The sequence below is a fragment of the Fundulus heteroclitus genome, unplaced genomic scaffold (genome assembly GCF_011125445.2).
Source record: "Fundulus heteroclitus isolate FHET01 unplaced genomic scaffold, MU-UCD_Fhet_4.1 scaffold_64, whole genome shotgun sequence".
NCBI lineage: Eukaryota > Metazoa > Chordata > Actinopteri > Cyprinodontiformes > Fundulidae > Fundulus > Fundulus heteroclitus.
Genome location: NW_023397077.1, coordinates 1,397,064 through 1,411,389, shown reverse-complemented (window position 1 = coordinate 1,411,389; position 14,326 = coordinate 1,397,064). Strand labels below are relative to the sequence as shown.

The window sequence follows — 14,326 nt, the reverse complement described above, 5'->3', positions numbered from 1 at the left end:
GTAACAACAAACTAAACACAGCACCTTCTCTCCCTGGAAAGATTGCACAAGTTACTTTTAGGTAGGCATGAACCTTATCAATAAAATACAAAGAAAATAGAGGAGCTGAAAATATGCAAAAATTAATATGAAGCCATCAATATTTAAGACAAATTATTATTACATTAGGTTTTACACTCTTTAAGGAGTTTATTCATATTATTCATCAACACATTTTCAAAGCTGTGTTACTAATGCTATGACGCTGTTGTGCTATGAATAATATAAACCAGTTCTGGTTGTAGAGATTGTTTATTGTCCAGTGATTTCACACATGTAATCAATCTTTAGTATTTGATAACCCTCATCGAACACAAATTCAAACCACAAATTCAGACATTCACGGAAAATCATATGAACACATAACCAAAGTTATACTGGATTTAAACCAGACATTTTAACCACAAATGGTTTATTTCTTGAATAAAACCCTTAGCAAAAAGTAGCTTATTCAAGTGTAGTACGAGTATACTTATTTCATACTTAAACTAAGGCAGTGTAATTGAAGTTTACTTATAAACAGTGATGGCAATAACGACGTTACTAACGCCGTTACGTTTTTAAGAAACGAGTAAACTAACTAATTACTTTGTCACTATAACGCCGTTATCATTGCCGACACCCCGTTACTGCACGTTACTCAAGTCGCACAATTAATTTATTTTTTTCACTTCATGATAGGACTCGTGCACATGTCATGAGAGAAGGGAGGATGAGACAACCTCTCAGCAATTATTGGCTGATGTATAGTAAGATTACATCTTCAGCCAATCAGAGAAATTGGGTAGGTGGGTGGTTCCGCACCCACCTATCCGGCGGGTGTTTAGTGCTTGCCACTACCCGATCCGTACCGGTAGCACGATCTGTTCCATCAGCTCAATAACTTCCGGTAGGCAATATTTTGTTTTTCTTACTTTTTTATTCTTTTGTATTTTTACGAGGCTTTTAGGGTTTCTTTTTGTATATCTTTGTATTTGCGTCAATATTGCATATTCTAAAAATTAAACGACAGAAATACATAAAAAATACATTATTTATTTATTTTTATAGCAAAAATGTTTCCCAGTCGTGGTTAGGGAAATAAAAATATATAAACCATTTCTTAAAGTACATAAAAAACCCAGCTATAAACACATATAGACGTAAAGGCGTATAGAAACGTATTTTATTTAGAATATTCTTCAGGTTTTTTTTAATCATTTATTTGATTTGCATATGTATGTATTTTGTGCTTAATAAATGTATTTTAAAAAGGTATGCCTTGGCTTTATCTGTGTTCTTTGTTCTATTCCCTGTTCGGTTTTTGTAAAAAAAATAAACAATGCGGCTGCTATAATGACGAGGTCTTCTCTAGTTTATGATGTGAACATCAGCAGGCGCTAAAATCTCAATCGATAATTTTACTTTCTAATAAAACAAATGTTTAGTACAAGATTATATGTATAACAAAATTCACCGTATAATTAAGGATGAAAATATTTTTTTCCAGTCCTGTATGAACAAATAAAACTAATACAGTGCAGTCATCAGCAAACCTCTTTGCAGTTACTTGTCTTTGTTGTCACATCTAGCTTATGAAACAAGCTCTGAGAAGGTGGGGGCCGGGGGGGGTATGGGGGAGAGAAACGAAAAAGTAATGCAATAGTTACTTTTATTGGTAACTAGTTACTTTTATAGTGGAGCAACTCAGTTACTTTTTGGGAGAAGTAACTAGTAACTATAACTAATTACTTTTTCAAAGTAACGTGCCCAACACTGCTTATAAACTATATTTTCTATACTTAACAGTATAGTGGAGTATACTTGATTTTTATTGAAAAGTATAAACTGAAGTCTAAGACTATACATTAATACTAAAACTTAAGCTGATACTTATACTTAAGTATACTTAAAATGAACTTCAAGTATATTACTTTTTGCAAAGCGTAGTATATAACATCAGTTTCAAACCATACTGTTAATAGATCAGTTACATCCGGGTCCCGCGGGTAGGCAAAAAACAGTACTGTTCTCGTCTACTACATGACAAAACGGGTGATTTGGACCGTACTTTAGTTCGCTTATTTTTGGAATCTAAACAATGCCTACGGCTTGTTGTGCTCCCGGAGTTATTTTTGAAACATTAAATAACTTTAAACAGTGTATAATTGCACAACACTGCCATACTGACAGGCACAATTCTAGAATGTCATGGACATGACATGGAGATGATCAGATGTTGGTGACCAGCTAGTGGAGTCTGACAGAGAAGAGGGCTCTGATGAGCTTGTCAACAGAGTTTAGGAGGGCAGCATCACTCTGGGCAGCAACAAGTTCACCTTTTATGAAAGCAATCTCCAGCCAGCAGCTAAATGAACTCTGACAGTATAACCGATAGGTTGAGGATGTAAATTATAATGTGGAGGAAGAAGACAATGAAGGTAAAGGAGCCTCTGCCAAAGATGGCTTACAGGAGAAAGCGTAAGATGAGGAAGACGTTTGACAAAGGATAAAGTTATAGCGTTCCCGATGCAGTGGCACTGAGGTGCATAATGATAGCGGCCAAGTCTGAATCAGTTGCAGGGAGGAATCTATTTAAGTGCACCAGGTTCAGAGAAAAAAAAGAATATCATTACCTGTTAAAGATTATGTTTAGAATACTTTTTAAATCCCGCTTTGTAATCTAGTAAAAGCTTTGCTCATGTGTGACTCATTTTCAATGGTAAAACAGACGAGTAGGTCACATCTCTCTGACTTCCGCAGGGCAAGGCTGGCTGTGCTTTAGAAGCGGGCGGGGCTCACAGCTGCACTCGCTGTTTACTGAAGAGACTGTAAACTCAAGAGCTATCGTGCTTTTAATTGTCGCCAATGCCTCAAACAACACAGAAAAAACTTTGCAAAATTTGTTGCTTGTAGCTTTTGGATCGGGCCTCGTTTCAGCGGCATCGTGCGTCCCGTAGTACACAGGGGGTACACGGAGGGGCGATTCGCCTCTCACGACCACCTCTCGATCAGGAATCAGACGGTCGGATAAAAATCAAACATGTTTGAAATTCAGTCGGCCCTCGTGAGTGATTGCGAGCGCATCCTGCTGTTGAAGTAGAGCTACGAGCGTCTACGAGCCGATTTCCCCTCAACCTCACGCACTGCGCATGGGCAAACAGGGGAATTCTTCTTCTTCGTCTTCTCAAACCAAAACATAGGAGTGGAGAGAAGCATGGCGGCGGTACGTGTGAGATGGAGTCAAACTACGGAGGAGCGACTCGTAGAATTGCCAAGGCAGCGCGTTTCGTTCTAGTAAGCCTCATATTTAACAGTGAGCATTGACACTTCCGTCTTTTTCTTCTTCTACTGTCTACATTGGGCTTCCGGATAGACGAGTCCAAGTAGCGCCATCCCCCTACGGGGATCATTCCGACGTGTGGTTTTTAGACGTACAGCGTCGGGCCGTACAGTGTAAGAACATTTATCATGAGCAGTGAACTTTTAAACTTTTAAACGTGGTTTCATCGTACAGTTTGAGCTCTATCTGAGTACAACGATTGAAAATATTGTAAAGTGTATACCCGGCTTAAGGTGGAGAAGATCGGCAAAACAATGTTTCGGTTGGAGCCTCCCTGAAAAATTGAATACGACCTTAAAAATAACATTGAGAGGACCGATAAGGCTGAAGCTTGTCGGTCGGCGAGAACCGTCCAATGTGGACCCGGGGCCATTTTGATTCCTAATAATTGTAACCTAAGATAGACCATCTCAACATAAATGATATAATCTAATGTAACATCTCTTTTTAAAAAATCTCGATTTTTTTTTTTAAATCTCGATATATCGCCGAGCCCTAATCAGACGTTCATAAAAACAAACTATCCTGTAAATTCTTTGAGACCACTTCACTGACCAAGAGGAATTTTTTTTATTGATGAACAATCCTAAGGTTTTAGACAATGTGTCAAAGTATATAATCTATGAGCCTCGCTTAGGCCCTTATGAAACCTTAACTATACATAAATAAATTGTGTGATGCCGAAATAAAATATCAGTTTCGTTAAGAAAACGTATTGTGTTGCTCTTACTTGTAGTATTGTTTCTGGATAGCGCTCATTTCCACTCGGAGGATCTGCTCCACTTTAGCTGGCAGAGATTTTTCAACATCCTTCTTGACACGACGCAGCAGGAAAGGTTCCAGCTCTTTGTGGAGACTGGCGTATCCTGAGTCCCTGCCTTTTCCATGCTCCTCCTCAAACAACTCCCAGGAATGAAACCTTAAGATAACAAATGAGAAATAAGACATGGTCTGAAAAATGCTCACACCATTTACTTTATTACAGCTCACAAAGTTTCTTTTGTGAGCTGTAATAAAGTAATAGTATTACAGTGGTTGGCCAGTGTTTCACAAAATAAAATTATAGTAAAACACAGTTTCTGGGGCAGTTTTTTTGTTAGCACCTACCAGAAAACCCAAACTGACCATCTTAAAATCAGAGACTGAACCCACTAAACCTAAAGCCAATTGGGGACAGAGAACCACTGTCTGTCATATGACGCGTATCCAACCAACACAAGTATTACACTGCATCTCAATTTATAATGACACCGGACTGACCTGTGTTGACTCTAATGAGGTTGTTTTCTTTTTTTTCTTGTGACTGATGTATTTAGTTTTTAACTTGGTTTGAATCAATCTACAGCCCTGAAGCACTGATGTATAGTAAAAGCTGCAGAGCAAGATCTTAGCATATTTATACTGCAGTATCTCCAGTTACAAATTTCAATTTGGCTGGAGACACATCAAACTAGTAGAGTCTTACCATATAACATCAATGAAACCTAAACTATACCTGAATGGAGAATACAAAATACAAACTATTTCTATAAAAAAATATATAAAAATATAATATAAAAAGTATCACAAGACAAAACATTAAAACAAGTTATAGTTTAAAGAAATAGCTCGACTCTATGCTGTCACATGCCCACTCTTGTTAGTTAAGTAGAAATGAAGTGCAAAAAAGAGGAATTTGTGTCCCATAATTAGTCAACTATCAGTAATCAGCTAAAGTCAATGTAAATTATTTTTGCCAATGTATCAAACCGGACCATGTAAAACATTTCTTAAAATATCGAAGAGGTGTGTCCTCTCTCCACTCCTCTTCTCCCTGTACACCAATGACTGCACAGCCACTGACCCATCTGTGAAACTCTTGAAAGTTGCAGATGACTACTGTCATTGGGCTGATCCAGGACAGTGATGAGTCTGCATCAATGGCGGCGGGATGGGGGTGCATAGGGGGTCTTAAGACCCCTCTGTAAATGTCTATGACCTCATTTGTACCCCCTCCCAAGCCCAACATCGTTGGGGACCATAGATATACATTTTGTGATTGGTTGTTTATCTGATCCAAAGTAAGATCAAATCACGGCTTTCATGTCTGCCCTGGATCTGCGCCACACATTTGGGAGAAAAACTGAAATCCCACAGACCCGGGGCTCCTTTATCATGCTATTTGATTGGTAAGATTATAAACTGTGGGCTACTCGGGCTGCTGGCCAGGCACAAGATACAATCCACTGGGAAGAGTAGACAAAATGGACTCCTTTATGATACCTAATCACTCCACCATAACCTAGCAATGAGTCAAAAGAAAAAGAAGGCTGGAGAAAAAAAATGTTATTTGCACACATGCGCACAGGCAGGGACGGACTGGCAGTCCAGGGCTGTCAGCCTGCTGCATTCATTACTGGAACAGGGGTGCAATAAAAGGACGGAGCTCATTTCAAAGTTGCTGCTTGTGTGCGGACAGCAAGGGGTGGGATAACTCAGGTGAAGTAGGCAGCAAAACCTGAATGCTGACCCAGAATGGACTAAGTTAGGGCTAATCACTTAGAAAAATATTAATAATTTCATTATGGCTACATAATAACAAAAAGTCTTGATTCTTATATTCACAGAAATGAAGTGGAGGTTTACTCTAATAAGCATCTGCAGCATCCTCTGAGGAACAGAGAGTGGAGGGACTGTCACCTGATGTACAAGTAGACTTAAATGATAAATGGCTTGTACTTGTATAGCACTTTATAAAGTCAGACAACCCAAAAGTGCTTTACACTTCACATCAGTCATTCACACCCTGACGGTGGTGAGCTATGTAGCAACAACTTTGCAGAAGCAGACCGACAGAAGTGAGGCTGCCATACATCAGTGCCCCATAAAAACTCTGGATATGATAGAAAACAATAGGAACCCTCTCTGCGAGCTTCTACCTGTGAAAATGATATGGTGCTTGGTTCAGTGAAAATCAAAGCATTTATTTCTGAAGTAGCATTAAATATTAAAAGGTCATTTAGATTATTGTTCTTCAATCCTGGTCTTTGGGACCCACTGTCCAGCATGTTTTAGGTCTTTCCCTGCCTCTACACACCTGGCTTGAATAAACTGGTGATGAAGAGGCCTTTTTTGGAAATATTAAGAGTATAATCATAATATTATGAGAATAAAGTCATATTTTTATAAGACATTTTACAAAGAAGTGCAGGAAATACCAAGAGACAGCATCAAATCAAACCCCAAGACATGTCTCGCGACTCCCCGGTTGGTCTCGACCCCCACTTTGGGAACCCCTGCCTTAGGAGCAGTGGCCTGCCTACAGCAAGTGGTGCCCGGAGAGCAATCTTGGGCTAGGGGTCTTGCTCAGGAACCCATGGTGGTAGCCTGAGGGGATCAAACTGGGTACCTGCACTCTTCCCAGAACGCAAGTGCACTGCACTAACAACTAGGCCAACCCTCCCAAAAACACAGAAGCGTCAAGGTGGGGTTTACAGGTCTGCAGACTAGAGAATGTTGAGTAAAACCAATAATGACAACAGAAGGTGCACAGAAAGAAACAAGAGATTTAAATAATGACTAACCAAAACAAAACATTACAGCAATATCTACAATAAAAAGACAGTTACTACCCCAGCTAGGATTAGATCAGACTGACATTTTCAGTTAGCATTAAACAGCATCAAAACAAAAACAAACAAAAAAAGCATATACATACCAATAGGGCTGGACGATAATTCAATAACGATATATTGATCGATAGACGTATATCAATGATAGAAAAAAGGGTCAATAAAAAGTTCAATAGAACAACAGTTTTCCTTCCTTTAGCATTTGAGCCATGTAGGTTAATATTAAAGTCATTGCATCCTCCCAACCACTCACAAACGCAGACCCAGGAAGCTCCATCACCAAGCTCCGCCCCCTTCAAAGAGTTCAGCGAGCAGGCGTTCTTTTTCATGTTCGATGTTTGTGTGTTCTGTATCTAAAAATAGGTCGCTAAGCAACAGCATAAAATGACCAGGGCTGCACTTAAAATATCTGTTTTGACTATTAATAATTATCGATATTGATCCAATATGATTTCTATTTTATTCATATGCTTTTTTCTATATCGTCCAGCCCTACATACCAACATTGTACACAAAATAACAACAAGGTAAAGTTTAAACCAGGATAAACCAATATAACCTACTTTTCAGGCATAATGAAGTGTAGCAACGACCAGAGCTCTTTCAGGGAATTCTGTAGAGGTGTTCCTGTGATTAGAAGCCTGTGACTGGATTTGAAGTCAATCATTGTTTTGTAGAGAAGAGAGTCGTCGTTTTTCAGCCTGTGTGCTTCATCCACACCAATAAAGGCCCAGTTAACACTGCCTAAAAATGACTGGACACAAGCATAAATTAGGTTGTACATATGTTTACATACACTCTAAAAAGAGAAAACTTAAATGAATTGGTTCAATTGGTAACAACTAATTGATTTGAGTTTAACCAACTTATTTAAGTACAAGTTGTCAAGTTACCATGTCTTTCAGACTAGTAAAAGTGAGTTTTAGGATTTCTGCTTCTCGTTAGCTACACGTGCGGGTGGACTTGGCATCAATCTAGCGTCGGCTGACACAGTGGTGATCTTTGACTCAAATTGGAATCCGTATTTTTCGGACTATAAGGCGCACTTAAAATCCTTACATTTTCTCAAAAAATTATGGTGTGTCTTTTGATCCAGTGTGTCTTATATATGATTACCATTGTGCTTACTGACCAATTTTATGTGGTACAATGCACTCATAAATCTGTTAAAATATGTAAGTACAACTTTGGTTAGCAATGAAGCCGCTCTGCTCAATGGCTACTCGGAGCATTACGGTACACTGTGTCACTACCTGATCAGACCCCTGAGCTGTCAACAAGACTGCCTTACTGTAATGTCTAAATTAGAAGTGCATCCATGTAAGTCAGCTCACTTCCGGAGTACACGCTAGACACAATAAACCAAGTTAATTCCATATAAAAGTTAAGTTTTTTGGCCTTATGTTAGAAACAGGGCAGTGTAGTCCAACTACTCTGTTCTCCCGCCAGAGACGGATAGCTCTCCCTCTCAGGAGACAGCAGTGTTGAGCAAGCACACCGGACGCGTTACGGTGTGTAAGTGCAGCAAAGCAGCATATGTGCGTCCTACGCTTAGGTTAGCTTTTTATTTTAGTCAGTCAATAAATGTACACCAGAAGCATAACACGTGCGTATTTAAGCTATGTGATGCCTAGATTAGATTTAAGTTCTAATTTCAGATTCATATATGCTCCTGTTTGGCAAGGAAAAAAATGGGAAAACAACATCCTGTGTCAAAGTTCACTTGCAGAAGTATCCCAAAATAAGAGTCATCAAAAATAAAGCGCCATTGATCGTGTAGTTGTGACAAGCTAACAAACTAAAAAATTAGGTATCTAATCAGATATGGTCAAGACACGGATTTTTAGGTGATTAAAACATAGGATATATAACTGGTAATTCTATACCTTACCCATATATTACTGGTAATTTGTCTTTCTTTAATTACTTACCCATGACGAAAGATCTTGTCTCAGCTTGTCTCAGTACCCTCTACGGCTGCATGGAGCGTACTTTGCAAAGTCTTATGTAAATTTACGCTTTTAAAAACACGCCCGTAAGCCGCGTCGTTTACGTTACGCGGCCAGTGTATTTCCTCCTTCAGGTGATCAGATTTGATTTCTCTAATGAAATTGGGGACGTCTCTGATTTTGTTAAGCACAGAATATCTGCTTGGGGGTTGGTTTGTTTTGTCCGAACTGCAACATCGATGGGGCGGGGAAGGTGCGTTCGGCAAAGTTCTAATATGTCGGGACAGCTGCAAGACCGGGTAAATACCTCTTGTTGTGCTATACTTTTTTTTACTACATCTCGATACACTGAAATCGGGGACAGGCGATCAAAAACGGGGTCTGTTCCCGGAAACCGGGGACATCTGGCCCCCCTACCGGAGGGGCGGATTTATATTACACACTTGAGAACAATATGTAATGTGGCTTATAATCCGGTGTGTTTTATATGTGGTCAAAGACACACATACACGTAAATTCATGGTGCACCTTATAATCTGTTGTGCCTTATGGTCTGAAAAATACGGTAAGTCACTGTGAAAAGAATTAAGTTAGGTAAACATATGCCTGTGCAAATTTTCTATTATCTGGGTTATTGCAACGGCCAACAGCCTTAAATCAGAGGCAAAAAGCGAAAGTCTGGTTGCTGCCAAAGCCTGTTTGCTAAACTTTATTTACTTGTTACCAACTGAATCAATTCATGTAAGTTGTTCAACATTCTCTTTTTAGAGCGCAGAAATACAAACCTTAAGCTTAAAAAAATTAAATGTACAGGAAGTTGATCAGAAATAAAACTGACCTTATCTTTTAGAAGAATTTCGTATGTCGTGAGGAGGATGTTAAATTTCAGCCTCTTGTTATGGATATGCATCCACTCATGGGTTCGAATCTATTCAATAAAAACAAAGCATGCTCTTGTCCAACTTGTGTTAAAATGGCTAATGCGCCATCTAGCCGTCTGTGCATGTTTGCACCAACCTACCATATTCCTGCTGTTGATATCTCCAAGGTAGACAACAACATTCATCTGTGGAGCCCACAACAGTATCTCCCTTTGCCAAGATGTAAGAGTAGAAAGAGGCACCACTAGTAAGAATGGTCCATACAGCTGGTGCTCATGAAAGAGGTAGTTGAGGAAGGAGATTGTTTGGATGGTCTTCCCCAGGCCCATCTCATCAGCAAGGATACAACTGTTGCCTCTACGATATAAACAAAGAATAGATAGAATTGTCCGACAAAAAATTTACATGTGTCAGTGGCAATAACATGACGACAGTATTACACGCCAGATTAAGTAATATGAATAAAAAGCTAATTTAAAGAAGAAATGTAAGGACATTTTTAAGACATTCTCCTACTTTTCATTAAATAGAATACAATTTATTTTAGTTAATTTACGTTTAAATATGCAAAAACAATAAGTTAAGAACTGATCTGTCAAGACATGACTTGACATGACTTGACTCTTTAAACCCCTTAAATTTTAATTCTCAACAAAAACTACAAAAGCTCCACCCTGTCCCACCAACAACAACCAGGCATAGCAGAGTTGTTGAATTTCCACAAAACAACCGCTGAAGTTTTGTACTTCTTCATGCAGAACAACAAACAACAACAGCTGTAGAGGTGCGTTGGTGCTAACTGTTTACAGCTTCACTTTTGTTGCGTTAACTCGCTGTTCTATATATATACACACACACACACACACACACACCATTGACTATTAAATGATTGGCTTACAATCTTGTCAACATAAACTTCTTTATTTGAAGCAAAAATATTACCTAATATTGTTGTACCAAAACACTTAGGTAGCAACTTGTTTTTTGTGCAGTTATTTGCTCTGAGTCCAAGCGTTCTATTTTGGAAAAAATTGGAAATAAACTTTTTTGCTGTTGTCTTCTTCATCGTAAAAATAATCGACCGATTAATCAGTTATTAAAATAATCATTAGTTGCAACCCTTATTCGAGACAAAACATAAAAAGAGAGACAGGAAACGGAAAAATAAGAGAAAGATTGTATTATGTGATATTATTGGAAAGCTAAGTGGAAGAAAAAGACATGACTAAAATAATTTTAAGACCTCAGATCAAAGTCTGGGCATTTTTAAGAGTTTTTACAGCCTTCTATTTAAAGTTCCATATTTGAGACATTTTTAGACTTTTTACGACCCCACGGAAACCCTGGTAAATAGTCATTAAATAGGTAAGATTTTTTTTTTGCATCAATGTGGTTAAAGATCCCATGTTGATTAAAACAGACCAGCAATTTCATACTGAATAAACAAAATAATTGCGCTTTTCTCACCTTATTAAACTTAGACATACATTAGTTATAAAATATAACAAAACAGCAACCCATTGGTTTACTGAATAAAAAAAGATTAAATAAAATCTGATTTTTTTTGCAGGGTCATTCACTTTACTTTTAAAATGTTGCCAATATCTGACTCCAGTATGAACTTTTTCCAGCTCTAAACTGACCATTGCAAAGTCCTTCATGTGGAGGATTGTAAACAAATTTTCCACAGCTCTGCGCAACATTCCTTATCCAATCTGTCCCTAAACGAGCTATCCAATTTGACTTTAATAGAGGTTTCACTCCATGTACAAATAAGGGCTAACATCTTGCGGCCCCTCCACTTAGGAGTGCTGTGACAAGTCATTTCTGTCTTGCTAATAACTGCTATCACTTCACTTCACTTCCAGCCACTCCCAGCGCAAAATTGTAACAACTCTCAACGGAAAGTGTTGTCCATATCGCATTAAATCTGCCTTAGTTGTTCCCACTTGAGTCACATTCCAAAAGATCAGGTACGAGTCGGGCTGAGGACCACATATGAAAGTGGCTAAAATTTGACTACAAAAAAATCTGATATGGACCAGATCTCAGTGTCCACTGGTTCTAAAAAGCCTGACTTGGTCACTTGACCCCAAAAAATTTGTTATACTTTGGTTCACTTCAGCATGAGGAGTTCTCCCCATGAAGACACAGGATGAATCAAATAATTGAACAACAAAGGCTGTTAAGTCATACTTGCTCCAGGAGTGGGCCATCCAGTTTAAACCATCCAACTGGTAGTCTCTGAGCTCCAGTCCATCACCTCCGATGTAAGCTGGCTGCTTCTTAATAGGTACAAACCTAGGTCGCTGTTTCATCAACTGATGACAAAACAACATTCATCAGTTTATTTCAGTGGAAAAGTGATCTCTTAAACAATTCCTAAGTAGAAATATATGATAGGATTGTAAGAATACCTAAACAGATACCGGGTTTAAATGACATGTATACTAAATCTTTCATTGATATTGTGTTAAACAGGACAGAAATGTTATATGCACGCAATCAATTCTGAAACTTGCTAATGTACTAACACCATTGAAACAAAAAAAAAACAACTCGATGTACCTTGAAATCTCTGGAAGGAATGGTCTTTGACTGATTTCTGTTCATGTAGTCATCAATGCATTTCTGGAACTTTTTGGCAATCAGAGCACCATCTTCCCAGCTACACTCCGAGTATGGTAAACCCTGCCACTTGCAAAGGTAGTCTGGGTAACCAGCAGCAGACTTTTGGTTTGAATGTCCTGATCAAAATATATATATAAAAAAAAAAAACTCTGATTACACAACCCAAGGCTATCAAAATACATTCAGTGTAAACGTATAACAATACCTAGAATACGTTCTACAAGCCGATACTGAGAGTGCAGGTCATCCATCAATTCCTCCTGACAGTTAAAATATTCTCTATCTTCTGGTGATGCTGCTTTTAACCTACAGAGATGAGAAAACACAGAAATAAAATGCATGTCGGTATTTATCTCACAAATACTCATTAAGTCATGAGGCAAAAAAATGTTTTTTTGCATCTGTAATGAATGCTCCCAGTCAAATAAAATAAAAACAAGGGGTATTCTTTTGCCAGTTGTATTCCATTATCCAATCAATGTCGGGCTTGGGGGGCCTCAGGGTGACCCTCGGCAGCTGCTTGCGATGGTCTTGGGGGGTTTTCCAACAGCGCAATAAACAAAATCTTTTCTAGAGCAATATGGGAAACAAACATTAAAAACACAAACAGCTTCATGACAAAACAGGCATGTATTTGTGTGTGATAGGATTATATGATTGGGAGAGTGTGTTAGGGGAACCCGACTCTTGGGACTGGCCCGAACAGAACATAAACATTTTCCATCCAGTAACTGAGGCAGCTATATCTCCCTGCAGCTAAAGGCCCTCTCGCTCAATCCCACATTTTAAGAAACTCACAATTCGATTCAAATTCAATTGAATATTGTTTTGTTTTGATGTTTATTATGTTTATTTTGTAGTAAGCAGAAGTACACAATTTTGTAAGAATACCTGTTCTTATATCTTTGACATTTGTATTTTGTCCATATGAACAGCCATAATATACCAGCACAATAATTAATATTTATTAGCAATAAAATATCAATATGGGGTACAAGTTAAAACATGACAGTGCTGTGTTAACATCGAACTGCATGTAAACCTATTGTTCCATTTATTCATTTCCTCTTAGAAACTGGGATAATTGTCATAATATTTCAACAATGGCATTGGAAAATAAAGCACCGGCGTAGTAATACTTGATGAATACTTGATGAATGTGGAGAACCAAAACCTTTGACGGTGTTACAGTGGTGGACTGGGGAGAAAGAGTGGTCTGGGAGTAACAGACTGGTCCACCTTCTTCAAGCTCTGTTGAAATTTTAAATGAATGAATCAAATTCAGGGTATTATTTTAGTGCAACAGTCTCAGAGACAAAAACGGCTACTTTAAAAATGATATTTACGTGACAAGGCAGCAGCTGTGGTGCGCCTGTGAGACGGTGTTGAGGGAAGTATGAAGCCCCATTCCAGCTTTTGCTGCTGCCTCTATAGGCTTTATCCACGGTTCACTTCCGTGTTTGAGTAATAGTGCAGACCAATTTCCGTTTCCGCAGAGACGATTGCTGAGTGCCCTGTTTGAAAGATAAAGGCTGTGTCTCTTGTGTTTACCCATTGTTTGTTGAAGCTTCCTAAACTGCCTGCGAATGATGTGCAACGCATTTGTACGCTTGTAAAGCTCAACCCCACAGAGCTTAACAGAGAAAGGCTTCAATTTTGATGTTTGTTCCTACATAACAGGGTTTGAAGGAAGGTTGCCAATGCTAACTCATAACTAGCTCCACAATTCATTTAAACATTTAAACAAATGTTTAAATGTGTTGTTACACTTTCCTGGGGGGTTCTTTTCTTATCTCTACTTTTCAGCAACACCTCACATCTAATGGAGACATATTTAATCTGGATTAGGATGGTGCTGCTCTTCTTTCTAGAAATCTGGCCGGATTTATCAGT

General features: G+C 38.5%; 1 protein-coding gene across 3 annotated transcripts in view; it reads right to left on the bottom strand.

The window, feature by feature from the left end:
- Positions 1–14,326, bottom strand: part of chd1 (chromodomain helicase DNA binding protein 1) — a 103,278-nt gene that overhangs the window by 56,810 nt on the left and 32,142 nt on the right. For all 3 annotated transcript variants that reach the window (XM_036133591.1, XM_036133592.1, XM_036133590.1), the window contains exons 8-14: positions 12,639–12,739; positions 12,371–12,549; positions 11,999–12,123; positions 9,943–10,159; positions 9,760–9,849; positions 7,536–7,726; positions 4,092–4,280 (exon numbers count right to left, since the gene is read on the bottom strand). In XM_036133591.1, coding sequence (XP_035989484.1) covers positions 4,092–4,280; positions 7,536–7,726; positions 9,760–9,849; positions 9,943–10,159; positions 11,999–12,123; positions 12,371–12,549; positions 12,639–12,739 — 1,092 coding nt within the window. The remainder of the gene's footprint in view (positions 1–4,091; positions 4,281–7,535; positions 7,727–9,759; positions 9,850–9,942; positions 10,160–11,998; positions 12,124–12,370; positions 12,550–12,638; positions 12,740–14,326) is intronic.